At 39.3% G+C, this 13505-nt stretch overlaps 1 protein-coding gene across 1 annotated transcript in view; it reads left to right on the top strand.

The window, feature by feature from the left end:
- Positions 1–7085: 7085 nt before the first annotated feature.
- LOC137971745 (cytochrome P450 10-like) overlaps positions 7086–13505 on the top strand; it is a 21797-nt gene continuing 15377 nt past the window's right edge. Inside the window, exons 1-2 of the mRNA XM_068818542.1 lie at positions 7086–7559; positions 13104–13294. Of these exons, the coding sequence (XP_068674643.1) occupies positions 7117–7559; positions 13104–13294 (634 nt within the window). The 5' untranslated portion in view covers positions 7086–7116. The remainder of the gene's footprint in view (positions 7560–13103; positions 13295–13505) is intronic.

Raw genomic sequence — 13505 nt, 5'->3', positions numbered from 1 at the left:
AAGCGAACGTTACCAAGACCAATATTCATATACCTGAAGATCCCGCTTGAAGTCCTAATTTGCAAAATAACAGACCTGAACAGACAATATAGCAGTCAGGTTTTCCGGTTTGAGGAATCCATCCATGTTTTATTTTCGCAGGCAAACTTTCCTTTAAATTTTTATTTTCCGGTGGAATCTTCTGTTTTCTTATTTAAAAGGCATGTGTCTAGTTTCATCCCCCTCGAAAGCGTAAAACACCAACAGCGGTAATTGTTGCTGTGAAAAAAGCCTTGCTGTGTGTATTGAGCAACATCTGAAAGTTTCGTCGGCGCAACATATACGTTTGCTGAAGCATCAAAGACGGCTGTCGCAGAAGAAGGAAAGTGAAAAAGAAAAGAAGGTGCTCTTGTCGAATGTTTTCATGTCGCATGTTCAAGGTTTTTGTCTTGTTTACATTTCTTCTGGCTGATTTTTGCCGCCTGGTTTGATTGGCCAGATAATCTACAAGTATTAACCTAAAGTGACTTGAGTTTCTGTCGCACTTATGACCTACTTGGCCCACTAGCTATTGAACCACAAGACCGTTTACCATAGTTCATCTTACATTTGAATTTCTTGTAGCAGAAAGGTCACACAACATTGAGAAAGTGATCGGGGAACGAAGAACTTGGTAAGGTCGAACACCTTTGTTGACTATTGCTACGTCATAACACGTCATATCCAAAATTCAACCTCGCGTGTTTTTTTTTTTTTTTGAGAAAAAAATAAGAGATAAACGTTTGGTCTAGGAAGTTTTTAAAAATCAATATGGTCAAAACTAGGTATGTAAGATAAATAATGGGTCATGAACTTCGTTGTTTTAATGATCATCTTGAAGTTGCATAGCAACTTTTGCAAACTTGTAAGGCACGTTCAAACAAGTTCAGTATACGAAGAGTGAAAAGAAGTAGAAAAGGTTAGCCTCCCTAAATTTCTAATGATTTGTTGTTTATTTTTTTTTAATTGATTACTTGAGCTGGATATAAAATTACCAATTTTCTTTTTGCGCCTTAAAAGTTCGTGGCTTTTTATTTCTTTGGCTGGTATTGTAGGTTTGATTTCTCATATGAACAGGTTTTAAAAAAGCGGGTTTTTCAACACTACAAAGAAGTGAGTACTACAAACCAGTCTGGTCGTTATATATACTATACATTCCATATCGTTCAACACAATGCACGTGCTCCGAGAAATCAGTAAATGGAGTAATTACAGTTTATTTTCAACGAGGGAAACCAGTTCTTTGTTGGTCTTACATCCCCATTTACCCCTCTTACGCCACATAATGTCAACAGCATCCCCGTGCACGAGATCCCGAGCTGCCTCCTAGTTACACCTAGGGATGCGTACATGGCACTTAGGGCCATTAAAATAGAAAAGCAACCTGGCCCTGATGCAATCCCAAATATAATTTGGAAGTTGTTTGCCTTCGAGCTGGCCCCAGTAGTGGCTGGTGCGCCCCCACCCCACTTCGGTTAAAAAGGATATACGACCCATTGCCTTAACATACCAGCTAGCTAAGGGTATGTAGGGCTTTACAGTCAGTCGAGTTTACGAGCCTGTCGTGCGTGTGTTAGATCCCCTCCAGTGTGCAGTGAGTAGAAAGTCAATTACGGACGCGTTGGTACCAGCAAGCTGTGCAGGCTACTTATTTTTTGGTGACTTCAGAACAGGATTCGATCTGATTGATCACAGCACCCTACTAGGAAAGCAACATCGCTCCATCCCTGCATTGTTCGCTGGTTAGCTGCCTTCCTCGAGGGACGCTTCAAGTATGTGAAGATCTCCAATGTATCTTCTTCCATCCTTCCGTGTAATGGAGGTATTCCCCAGGCAACCAAGCTCGGGCCAATTCTCTTTGCCATCATGGTGGACGAGTTGATGAGATCATGGCCTCTACGCGCAAAGTTCGTGGACGACCTAACCATCTTAGAGATCGTACCAAGGAACTCATCTCCGGTAATAAACTTCTTAGTTAATGACGTTTACAGTTATGCTAATGAACACAAAATGATGTTAAATCCAACTAAATGCAAATGTATTGTTGTTGACTTTCTTGACTATAATAGTTGCACGTGGAGCCCCATTGTCATCGGGGATACGGTCGTTGAGCGTGTGCGCACGTTTAAAGCTCCTCGGTGTCACTATCGCAGACGACCTAGAATGGGACTCCCACTGTGACATTACAGTCAGGAAAGCTAACAAACGGCATTATGCCCTACGTCAGCTGAAGAAGTGTGGTGTCGGCGATCAAGATATCATCGCAGTTTATTGCTCAGTTGTAAGATCAATACTGGTATACGGTTGCGTGGTTTTCAATAACATGTCCAAATACCTCTCAGAATCGTTAGTAAGAGTTCAGAAAGAGCAATGAACATTATCTTCCCAAGTTTAAGCTACGAGACCACGCTCATTGATGCAGGTCTCGCAACACTCGAGTCTCGCCGCACAGATTTATGTAAACGATACATGTCAAACTTGGACTTGCACCACCCAGTTAGGAAGCTAGCGCATTCTAGGACCCTGTCTGTCCAATATGATTATTGCACGGGGTCGGGAACCAGAATACGCCCTCTTACAACAAGAACTAATAGACTAAAGGACTTTGTGACTGTGAAATATTGATAAGTTATTTCTAATCTCCCTGTAATTCAGAGCTTTCTCTGCGAGAGGGTTAATAAACATTTTTTACTATTACTACTATTACTTAAGTCGACAGTCGGTCAACACTCGATCGATCGTCGGTCGATAGTCGTTACGAGACGCATTTCGATCGAGTATCGGCCACATGTCGGGAATATATTGGTCAACTATCGGGCGAATATCGGTCATGTGTCGGATATAGGTCAAGTGTGTTAATTAAGCAGACGATCCCTATGGCGATGACGACATCAGTTATTGCTATCATGCTAAGGAGGTGGGGGGGGGGGGGGGGGGCCCGGAAATTTTACTGTGAGGCACGATTACTATATGAAGCGAACCGAAAAGTACTGGGAACTAGGGACATAGTTTAGGCGAGGGACAATTCTCTTTTTTCAGCTTCAAAATGTGTCATCGCCGGTCGTCTAATTTTCAGCTGTTAAACGGGATCAATCGCAGAAAACTCGGCCCAGCCAGAGCCAACGATGAAACTATTGCTCCCATTGTTCTGCAGTCGACCAACAACAAAAACCTGCACTTAGCTTTCCTTTTGAGTATTGGGTTTCTTTCTACCGACAGTCGATCGATATTCGGTGAATTATCGGCGAAGTGTTGGCGAATTGCCGGGGAGTTATCGTTGAAGTATCGGTGAACTAAAAGCCATTATCGGCCGACATAAACACCAAACACCTTTTGGAGAGGTAAGCTCAACTTCACCTCTCCACCTCTCCACCGGGCTTAACTAGTTTTACTTCGAGCTGTTCCCTTTCGGCTAGCTCACTAAGGAAAGGTTTTTACCGCCTAGTTATTGATGTATGCTTTTTTCCCGTGTTTCAGTTAACAAGTTTAACAAGTTGTTTCTATTTCTTCGTTTGATCACCACATATATTAACTGGGACCTCCGACAATTTGAAGGTTGGAGATGCGATGAACAAATAAACTCGAAACACAGTGCTATCAGTATTGTGCTACTTACTGCGAGCAATGAACCAATTTAGGGATGGGATAAGCCACAAAAATCCTTATCAAAATATTTTACCCAAGAAAATAGACCCATAAATTTTCTGACATTTCATTTTGGACGACAATTTTTGTTCGTGCAATTGCGTAAAGAAGCCTGAAAATTCAGGACTTCAACGTGGTTTGAACCCGTGACCTCGCGATACCGGTGCGACGCTCTAACCAACTGAGCTATGAAGCCACTGACGTTGGGAGCTGGTCATTTGTGGGTTTGCAATGTTCCCGTGAGGAATGAATGAACGATGAAATGATATATGATACAGTTCAAATCCCGTTGAAGTCCTGAATTTTTCAGGCTTCTTTACTCAATTGCAAAAATTGCGTTCATAACAATCTCGTTCCCAGAGTCATCGTTCCCTTCGTCAGCGGTCGGGAAAGAGAGCTTCCAAAAAAAGGCCATATTTGATTGGCTGTTGAAAAACCGTTTCATTTTCCGCCATTTTCATTTTTCAAATTATAAACTCAAAAATCGCGATTTCTTTTGGATTTTTATCTATAAGAAGTTGAAGATGATCTAAAAATAAATCGTTTTACAACTTGCCAGTTCCGTAACGTTTTTGTTATTGTAAATACCGCAATTGTCACTTGTGTGACACCAGATACTGAAATCTGTTTTGATTGATAAAATGTATCTCGTTAGTTTCTTATTTTCCGCAGTTTAAATGTCTCGAGTGTATCAAGAGATGTATTTATACTCATGTGTACTGTCTGGCGAGTGAAAAGTAAGTGCTTTCATGGCAAGGTGACCTCCAGTGTTTTTGTTGATTTCTAACCGTCTCCGCTCACGCATGCGCAGTTATTCAACCGGGACCAGAGTTTCTGGTTCCGGTTTTGGATTATTCCAGAGCCTCCCGCGCCTGTTCTGCTGAACAAGGGTAACGGAGGCTGTGGGAACGAGATTGCGTTCATAACTGCGAGGATCATAGCTTCAATTGATTTCATATCCGCAGTATATATATGATCCATTTCATATATCATTTCATCGTTCATTCATTCCTCACGGGAACATTGGAACCCACAAATGACCAGCTCCCAACGTCAGTGGCTTCATAGCTCAGTTGGTTAGAGCGTCGCACCGGTATCGCGAGGTCACGGGTTCAAACCCCGTTGAAGTCCTTAATTTTTCAGGCTTCTTTAAGCAATTGCAAAAATTGCGTTCATAGCTGCGAGGATCATAGCTTCATTTGATTTCATATCCGCAGTTCATATATGATCCATTTCACATATCATTTCATCGTTTAATTTTTATTGGCTTCGTGAAAGGTGAGGCAATGAGACTGCTTCCTAGGACTAACTTTTCAAAAATAGCATTTGAACTAACCTTAAGTGTTCGTTTTTTCGAGTGGGTCTTCGTTTTCGATACCGGAAGCGTGCTTGAATTTCAACAAATGAGTCCCAAAATCGGCAAGAATTTGTGACGCTCATGAATAACAAAGCAGTTTCTGGAATCACCTGGTAATAAATAACTTCGTCTAGGACTCGCCTAGAAGAGCGAATTTTTGACTTTGCAGAAACAATGGTCAACCTCAAGAGTTGGACGATAGTGATCTTTGTGTTGAATTCGCACATTCTTATCGACTTTTATAACACTTGAAAGAAAAAAAAACTAACTAACAAAACAACAATCCGATTTCTTGCCGTCATTTTGCTACAGATGTATGCCAACTTCTCGAAGCTGACCAATGGTTTGGTATGAATGTTATGAACTCAAATCCTAATAAATATCAAGCAATGATTTTAGGTAATACAAAGTACACCTTTAGTTTTACAGTAAATGACACTAATATTCCGGTCAAAGACAACATCGACCCTTTAGGAGTGAACATTTATAAGAATCTGCAGTTCAACAGCCATGTAAAAAACATTTGTACAAAGGTTAACAATCAAATTAATGTAATTTCCCGTTTCCGAAAAATAGTACCGACAGATACAAAATGTAAACTTTATAAGGCCTTCATTGTTCCATGTTTTAGATATTGCTCAGCAGTGTAGCACTTTTGCGGGGCTCGAAATAGAAATAAATTAGAGAATCTTAACAAAAGGGCGCTCAGGATTGTTCTGGACGAGAAGTCTCTGCATTACCACGAGTTATTAAGCAAACTTAATTCTAGTGATCTGTATGGTATTAGGTGCCAAGACATGATGAAAACAGTTTTTAAGGCAATTCAGTTTGAAACGATGCCGAATTCGAACTACATACGTAGTCTTTTTCAAATGAGGAATACTGAACGCAACCTACGAGGATCAAGGAAACTTGTTATCCCATACGTTAACACAACCACTTATGGTTTACATTCCTTCGGATACACTTCTGCAAACATGTGGAACAAACTAACAGAGGACCTGAGGTCATTAACGTCCTTGAACGAGTTCAGAGCTAAAATATGCCAAATTTCTTTCGAACATCAATGTGGTTGTTATTTATGTAAATAGTATTTTAAAGTACTGTATATAATGTATGATTTTATTCATTTATGTTTTTTTCTCGGAGAAATTAGCAATACAGCTACTCTTGTAAATCCGAGGTGAAATAAAGGTGATGTTATGTTTATGTATCCGTTAGTAACACGCAAGGTAACTTGATCACAGGCGGCCGCTGAAATCGATGTCACTTTCAATTTTGCGATTTACTTTTTGACACAGATGTATCCTTTGTTTCGCGGGTAAACATGCGAGATGAACTTGATCACGGCGCCCACTGAATTCGATGTCACTTTCAATTTTACGATTTACTTGTGCAGCCAAAATGTTTTTTGCAGATGGTAACTTTTTATATTCTCGGTTAAAAATTTAAGTTGTTTTCACGTCGCAAATTTTGTTTCTGACGGCAAAATATTTTATTCTCGATTGTCGCTTCCTGAAAACTTCTTCTGCTCTTCCTAAAAACTGTGTATCAATATTTATTTACTTTTACTTTTGCATCAATATTTGTTTTGCACAAAGCAGCTAACAAAATCTGTACCTTGCTTGGTTCCCATTTTTGAGCGTTAAAATAGAATTTTCGGTCCTATGTTTTTGACAGCATATCTTATATTTTGAGGTCACCCATTCAAATACTACCCCGCCGAACATGACTTAACTTCAGTGAACGTTTGTCAAAGCTGTCAGACGCTCAGATTGCACGCTTTAACTTCCTGTGAAAAAGAAGTTACACTTGCACTTGTCAGTCTCGAAACCGATGTTTCTCAATTCCCCTTTACTTCAATCTTTCTGGGTTTAGTATTTACATATTATGTCCTGCAAAAAACAAAACTCAGCTCAGTTGACAGTTATGGATTAAAGCACTGTGTCAAGTTACTGCACTACCACACGTACGCAATGCGTACCTATTTTTTTGTGCTTTTCGAGTGCATCGTGGGGAGCACCCACAGCAAACCATTGTTTTAACGAAAACCGCTGGTTGGTCATTGTCGGTAATTGCTGTCTTTCATCCGCATCATGGCAGTCACGTTTGCAGTACGATCGTTTCGAGCCTTTCAGAGTGTTTATAAAAGCAAAGAGACTTTGAGATTTCGGAAGCAGATTGTTTTCTATTCGGCACACACGCAAGCCGCGGAAGATAGAGAAGCGAAATCGGTCGACGAAATCCCAGGTCCAAAAGGGTTCCCTCTCCTTGGAGCGCTTCTTGACTACACTCGTGACCTTGGAGATGGTGTAAGGGGATATCAACGAATGCATGAAATCCAGCAACGGCGAATTCAGCAATATGGAGAAATCTATCGCGTGAAAATCTTTGGTCTTGACACGGTGACCATTTCTAATCCAGACGATGTGGAGTATTTGTTCCGGAACGAAGGCAAATGGCCTCAGCGAGATCCACCCTTTCCATTATGGGAAAAGTACAAGCAGGAAAGAAACCGTGTGGATGGCGTTACTACTTTGTAAGTCCTGTTATCGTCTGGTTGATTTGTCTGCTATTTCATTTTTTTATACAACAACTGCCTATCTCAAAGTTTAACTCAGTCCTCGCTGTAGAATCGAATCTACCTACCTATGCATGAATTTTGGGCAAGATTTCCGCACAGGTCCGTACTTTATTATGCATACGCTCCTTTGTTTCAAGAAAACAATAGTGATAACAATAGACGTCCTTTGTTGGGTTTCAACAGAACACTGACCCCCGGTCAACTGACCCCCCTACTGACCCCCTATAAAATCAATGGGAAAATGAATACTGCTTACTTAAGGAGGCTCGAAATAGTTTCTCCTTTTTTCAAACAAATAAACATATTCTGTTCTTAGATACAGTTAGGGCAATCATATCAAGACGAAATTTGGCCAGGGTATTAAGTATCTATCGTAGATTTCTCACATTATGTTTTCCTCCAAAATAATGTTACCATGGCAACGATATTAGGCATTTCTTTGAGCCTTAAAATCAACATATGTTGTCCTTTTTGAAGAAACGAGACAGTGAAATTTTCCCATTCAGCGTTACCAGATAATGTTAGAAATACTCTCTAAAATATTTAAAATTCAACAAAATCTGTAGGTCAGTTTTTCAGAAAAATAAGTTTTTTTGAATTGCGACTCTAATTTTTTTTTTCACCTACAGAATTTTTTTAAATTTTAAAGACAAACGGTTTAAATTAATCTAAGCTAACATGCAAAAAATGAAAAAAATTCACCGTCCAGAAGCAGAGATATAAACGAGTAAAGTTGCAAAATCAGGAAAAATTAGGGGGTTACAAGATCAGCATTTACGCATGCGTCACCCGCTCATTCGAGTCCGCGCGCGAGTGGAGCTACAGGTCAACACAAACAGATTTAAGCGACTATTAAACCGTTTAAGTAGAATTTTCGTAGTTTTCGTGAATAGGAGATGTCTATTTATATTCCATGTATATAGGAATTGGAGAAAGGTAAGCGAAATTAGCGGTATTTGTTTATTTCTGGTGACCCATTTGAATCATGAGCTGACGCAAGCAGCATACGAATTGCGTGTGTGGCTTACGCGCGCGCGCTCAGCTGAAAACCCTTTCGAGCCTCCTTAAGCCTCAAAAACCCTTTTTAAACAGCATTGTTCAGCAATATTTAAGTCTAAGCACCCATTTTAAAAAGGTTAGCTTACATGAAGTAATCGGCCATCAACAACAATAATCGAAAACTAACCTTTTTAAAATGGGTGCTTAGACTTAAATATTGTTGAACAATGCTGTTTAAAAAGGGATGTTGAGGCTTAAGTAAGCAGTATTCATTTTCCCATTGATTTTTTAGGGGGTCAGTAGGGGGGTCAGTAAGGGGGTCAGTTGACCGGGGGTCAGTATTTTGTCGAAACCCTCCTTTGTTCTTTCTTCTCAGAGATTTTTTCTAAGTCTATATGGACTTTTAAAAAACGGGTTGAACTTCTGACTGAATTACGGAAAATCGAACATTTTTTCCTGCAATTTCGGCACTTTTCCTGCAATTTTAGCCGATTTTTAATTTTAGATAGAATAAGCGATTAAGAAGTGAAGTTTCAAGCAATCGTTGTAATGGGGTTCAGATTCTCATCCATAACAAACAGACCAAATAAAGGTACTGTTATTAAAAGTTTAATTACTACCTGCCCTTTTTTCGTGAAGTTCTTTTTTTCTGTTCGTAAATTCACCGAGACAGTGCAAAGTTTTCTTCCTTTCCTGTATTAGGCAAAGCCATTTCCGCATCGCGAACGGTGCATTTAGTGGGCTTTTGCGTTTTATCACTTTTTGTAGAGATTGGCAATATCCTCAATGATGCTTCTAAGTGCATAACTTTGGTAGAGATCCATGAATGTTCCTGTAAGAGGCATTCTTCGTTTCACTCCCCACATAGGTAGCCCAAGCTCGATATATGAGCAGCTCTTTATATGATGACCTTTGCATTGTTACGTGACTCGAGCGATTTGCATATTTGTAAGGATTTGTATGGGGAAAATAACGATTGTTTCTGTGACCTATGAAAATGTAGCGATTTAAATAAAAATCGGCTTACCTTACTTTAGTTGAGTGTGTTTTTCCCACCTGTGTGGTCTTTGAGCCGATAATTTTTACGGCCATTCCTGTTAGTTTTAGAGGAACCGGTTTGCTCCCTCAGGGAGCTCAGGGAGCTATTTCCCATACAAATCCTTAAAAATATGCAAATCGCTCGAGTCACGTAACAATGCAAAGGTCATCATATAAAGAGCTGCTCATATATCGAGCTTGGGCTACCTACATTGTGTATGCTCCCCATCATGTCTTTTCAATGCGCTGCTCAGTAAAGGCTTGTTTGTCCGGGTCGATGAAGTTTAGGCAACCATTAACTGTAAAGAATGATGTTAGCACTCGTCTTGTAGGCAATCGTAAACTTTCTGGCTACAGGTCGCTATGGTTAATATTTTTTTGAAGGAAAGCTTACTGCCAGAAAATCATGAGTTCTGGAAGATTGAAGGTTATCCACTGCAGTTTTTTCTTGAGAAATGAAACAAATCCATCTCCTGATGCACTTTGTCTTTGTCAACTGACCGCACACTGGTTTTGAACATTTCATAGATGACGAAAGTAGGTTGTGTTCGTTGCACCACTCTATGTACTGCTCAGGATCGGCTATACTGAAGCAGAGACAATTTCCAATTGTTCAAATCTTGCTTTGCTGATGCTATTACTTCGGGAGCCATCTTAATTTTTACAAAAACACAAGTTTGCTATAAAAGAAGGGAAACGTGAAGCAATTTTATTGCAATGAACTCGTGCATGAAAGGTTCCCATGAAGGATACACTCAATCAGATTGGAAGCATGATACAATCTTCCATAACTGTACCGCATGGGGCATGAAGGAAAAGCAGGTCACAGATCACAGCAATACTGGATAAACCTAAAACTATCACAGGGACTCAACCTTAAGCCTAAACAGTGTCTTTAGTTGTAATTAGGGTTACGGTTAGCATAATTAAAGGGGTGGGGTTGTTTCAAGAGTAGCAAAACAGGGATCTCCGAATGGTAACCTACTAGTTGTAGGTTCGATTGTAGGTGCTCGGCACGGCACGTGTATATAATTTCTTATCATTGTTATGTAAATAGTCAGCCAGATTTCAAAATAAATATCATTTTTAAGGTGTGAATTAGCAACTTGACACGTAAGCTCAGTGGTCAAGATCAGGAAGAAGTAATCCAGAGGTTTACAGAGGGTTGGAGTTCAATGCAAGCTGCGAGTGACATAATTTATATAGAATGGCACAAAAAGCCAAGCGGGATCTGGAGAAAAGGACAAGACATAGGGATAGAAAGCTGGGACGAAAAGAAGCAATGGTGAGAGTGAAGTGGGCAAAGAAGAGAGATATTACATGGCTGCGCAGGGATACAAATTTTATCTTCGAGTGCTAAAAGTATCTCTAACGACTGAGCGTCAAGCGAACGAGTGAGAGATACTTCCAGCACGAGAAGTGAAAATTCGCATCCCCAAGCGGCCATGCAATGTTCTGTTTATTATATAAATGTAGATATTGATGAAATGTCAACATTTAAAACAACTTGTTTTATTCATTTTCGAAATGATGAAAAAGGTGTCACCAACCTCTAAAACATGCATGTTGTGCAACATGAAACAAGATAAGAAAGTTATGAAAAGCAAATCATGATAATGTAAAATTTTGCAATAAAAATGTTAATTTAGTACAGAAGAAATATACTAAAGCACAAAAGTATCTTACAATGAAGACGAAGCTCGTGTTTTATTGGCTTAGCGTGTTCGTTACCATGACGACACCTACATTCTCACATGTGAAAGATAAAAATGATATGTTCAGTGCGCGAGGTGATTAGATACAGGCCTTCTGATAGGGTGCGATTAAAAAATGCAAATTATGCGATTTTTTCAGGGCAGATTGTACGATTAGAAAGGCCAATTATGCGATAAATAATGTAAATTATGCGATTTTTTTCTCAGCAATTTTAAGCTTGTTTTATAAGGTTTCAGGTTAAGAAAAACACTTTTTTGCTGCCCTAAAAACATTTTGAACACAAAGGAACAGTAATTATGTATCTTGATCGACATCAGTTGGGATAAATAAAAAAAATGAGGTCTTTTGCACTACCGGTGCACCACGTTAAAAGTTGAAAGGACATAGCTAACATGACAAATGAATGATCAAGGTGCTTGTCAACCACGAACTTCCGAAGATGGTCAATCACAATAGGGCCACAATAGGGCCACCCCCATTAAATAAGCCGCGGCTTTCTCTGGCTGCGGCTTACATAAGACTCGAATGTTCCGCACTCCGTATAAATGGTACAAAATCTACGTTCATGTCTTTTCAAGCCGCGGCTTATATTGACCTGGGAATTTATATTCGTATAAATAGTTCCTTTTGCGTATTTTGTACACCATGGCCAGAGTAAGCCGCGGCTTTTCTTCTCTCGTATAAACGGCCCTAATATTGCACGATGAGAAAAACATCAGTCCATCGTCCACGTGGACCGTACCTGTGAGGTACTTTCTTGCTCGATCGTGAGCTGTCAGATTGGGCGGAAGGTGGGAACTTCCTTCTTCGTCGAAGAAAAAGCGGGCGTTTTCACAACAAACTTATCCATGAGTAAGTTTTTATCAGTTTTCAACGAAAGAAACTACATTTTGCCGAAAAACTTACAGGCAACTGTGTCATCATTTCAGTGGTGTGTAAATAAGTCCGTGTTTGTGTTGCACCAATAGAAGGAGACTCGTACCAGGTCGCCGACATGCAAAATAAAGCCTTGAACTTCGAATGTTTACAAACTCGAAGGTGGCAAAGGATTTTTAGCCTTTTTCCAAGATAAATCATCTTTAAAATGGCGTATTTATGCAGGAATTTCTAAGAAACGTGTTGATTTATGTTTCTTTTTATGAATTTTGTGCGTCCTTTGGTGAATTATGCGATTTTTCGTGAATTGTGCGATCGGATGCGATTTGAGGTCAATTGTGCGAAATCGCACCATCGCGTAATATCAGAAGGCCTGTTAAGATATGATTTTTTAGTAAAAGGAGAAATCCTAGTATTTCATCAGTATCTATATGATAAGTACAGATAAGCCATGTATGTATTCGATTTCTTGGGTATACATACATATTGTTCTACAAAATAATAGCACAAATGCGTAATTAATTTATTCTTCATGCATAATGAAGTAGGGACCTGTACGGAAATCGTTCCAAATTTTGTGAGGGGGGGGGGGGGGGTACTTTGGCTATGGGCTTAGTATTTAGTATCATTCCAGTTTCGTCTCTTTTTGGCTTTTGCATGATTTAACGTGACATGAATATAAAATAAAACCAACTTGGTCTTCACTGTCATCATGTACTTGAAGGAAAATGATAGTAGTCATTACAGTAATAATTAACTACAGTATAACTTGTACATTAAGCCTATTTAGTTTTATATGTGAATCAGTAAGCTCTCAAATTTGTGCAATTGGTGTCATTGTAATATTTCGTAATTTTTCACAATATGTAGGAATGGTGAAGAGTGGTACAGGATTCGTCGTATCTTAAACATGAAAATGTTGAGACCAAAAGTTACTGAAGGATATGCCGAGCCATTGAATGATGTTGCAGCTGATTTGCTCTCTCAAATGAAAGCAACTCGCGATGCTGATGGAATCATTCCAAGCTTGCAAGATGAACTATTCAAGTGGTCTTTGGAATGTAGGTTTGCTTAATTCTCTTACAACATAAACCTATCACAACATTAGCAGCTTATAAGCCTTGTGGTCATTAATTTTAGTGGCTTTATTGACACTGAATCAAAATAGAGTTGTTAATTATTAGATTGATTGATATTTGAAGAAATTAATGTTTATAACAAAAGTAAATGAATAATTTACTGTATAATTAAAATTGTTAATAATAATAATGC

Source organism: Montipora foliosa, chromosome 1, assembly GCF_036669935.1.
Source record: "Montipora foliosa isolate CH-2021 chromosome 1, ASM3666993v2, whole genome shotgun sequence".
Taxonomy (NCBI): domain Eukaryota; kingdom Metazoa; phylum Cnidaria; class Anthozoa; order Scleractinia; family Acroporidae; genus Montipora; species Montipora foliosa.
Note: the sequence above shows the minus strand (reverse complement) of the source record. Positions and strands in the feature narration are given on the sequence as shown.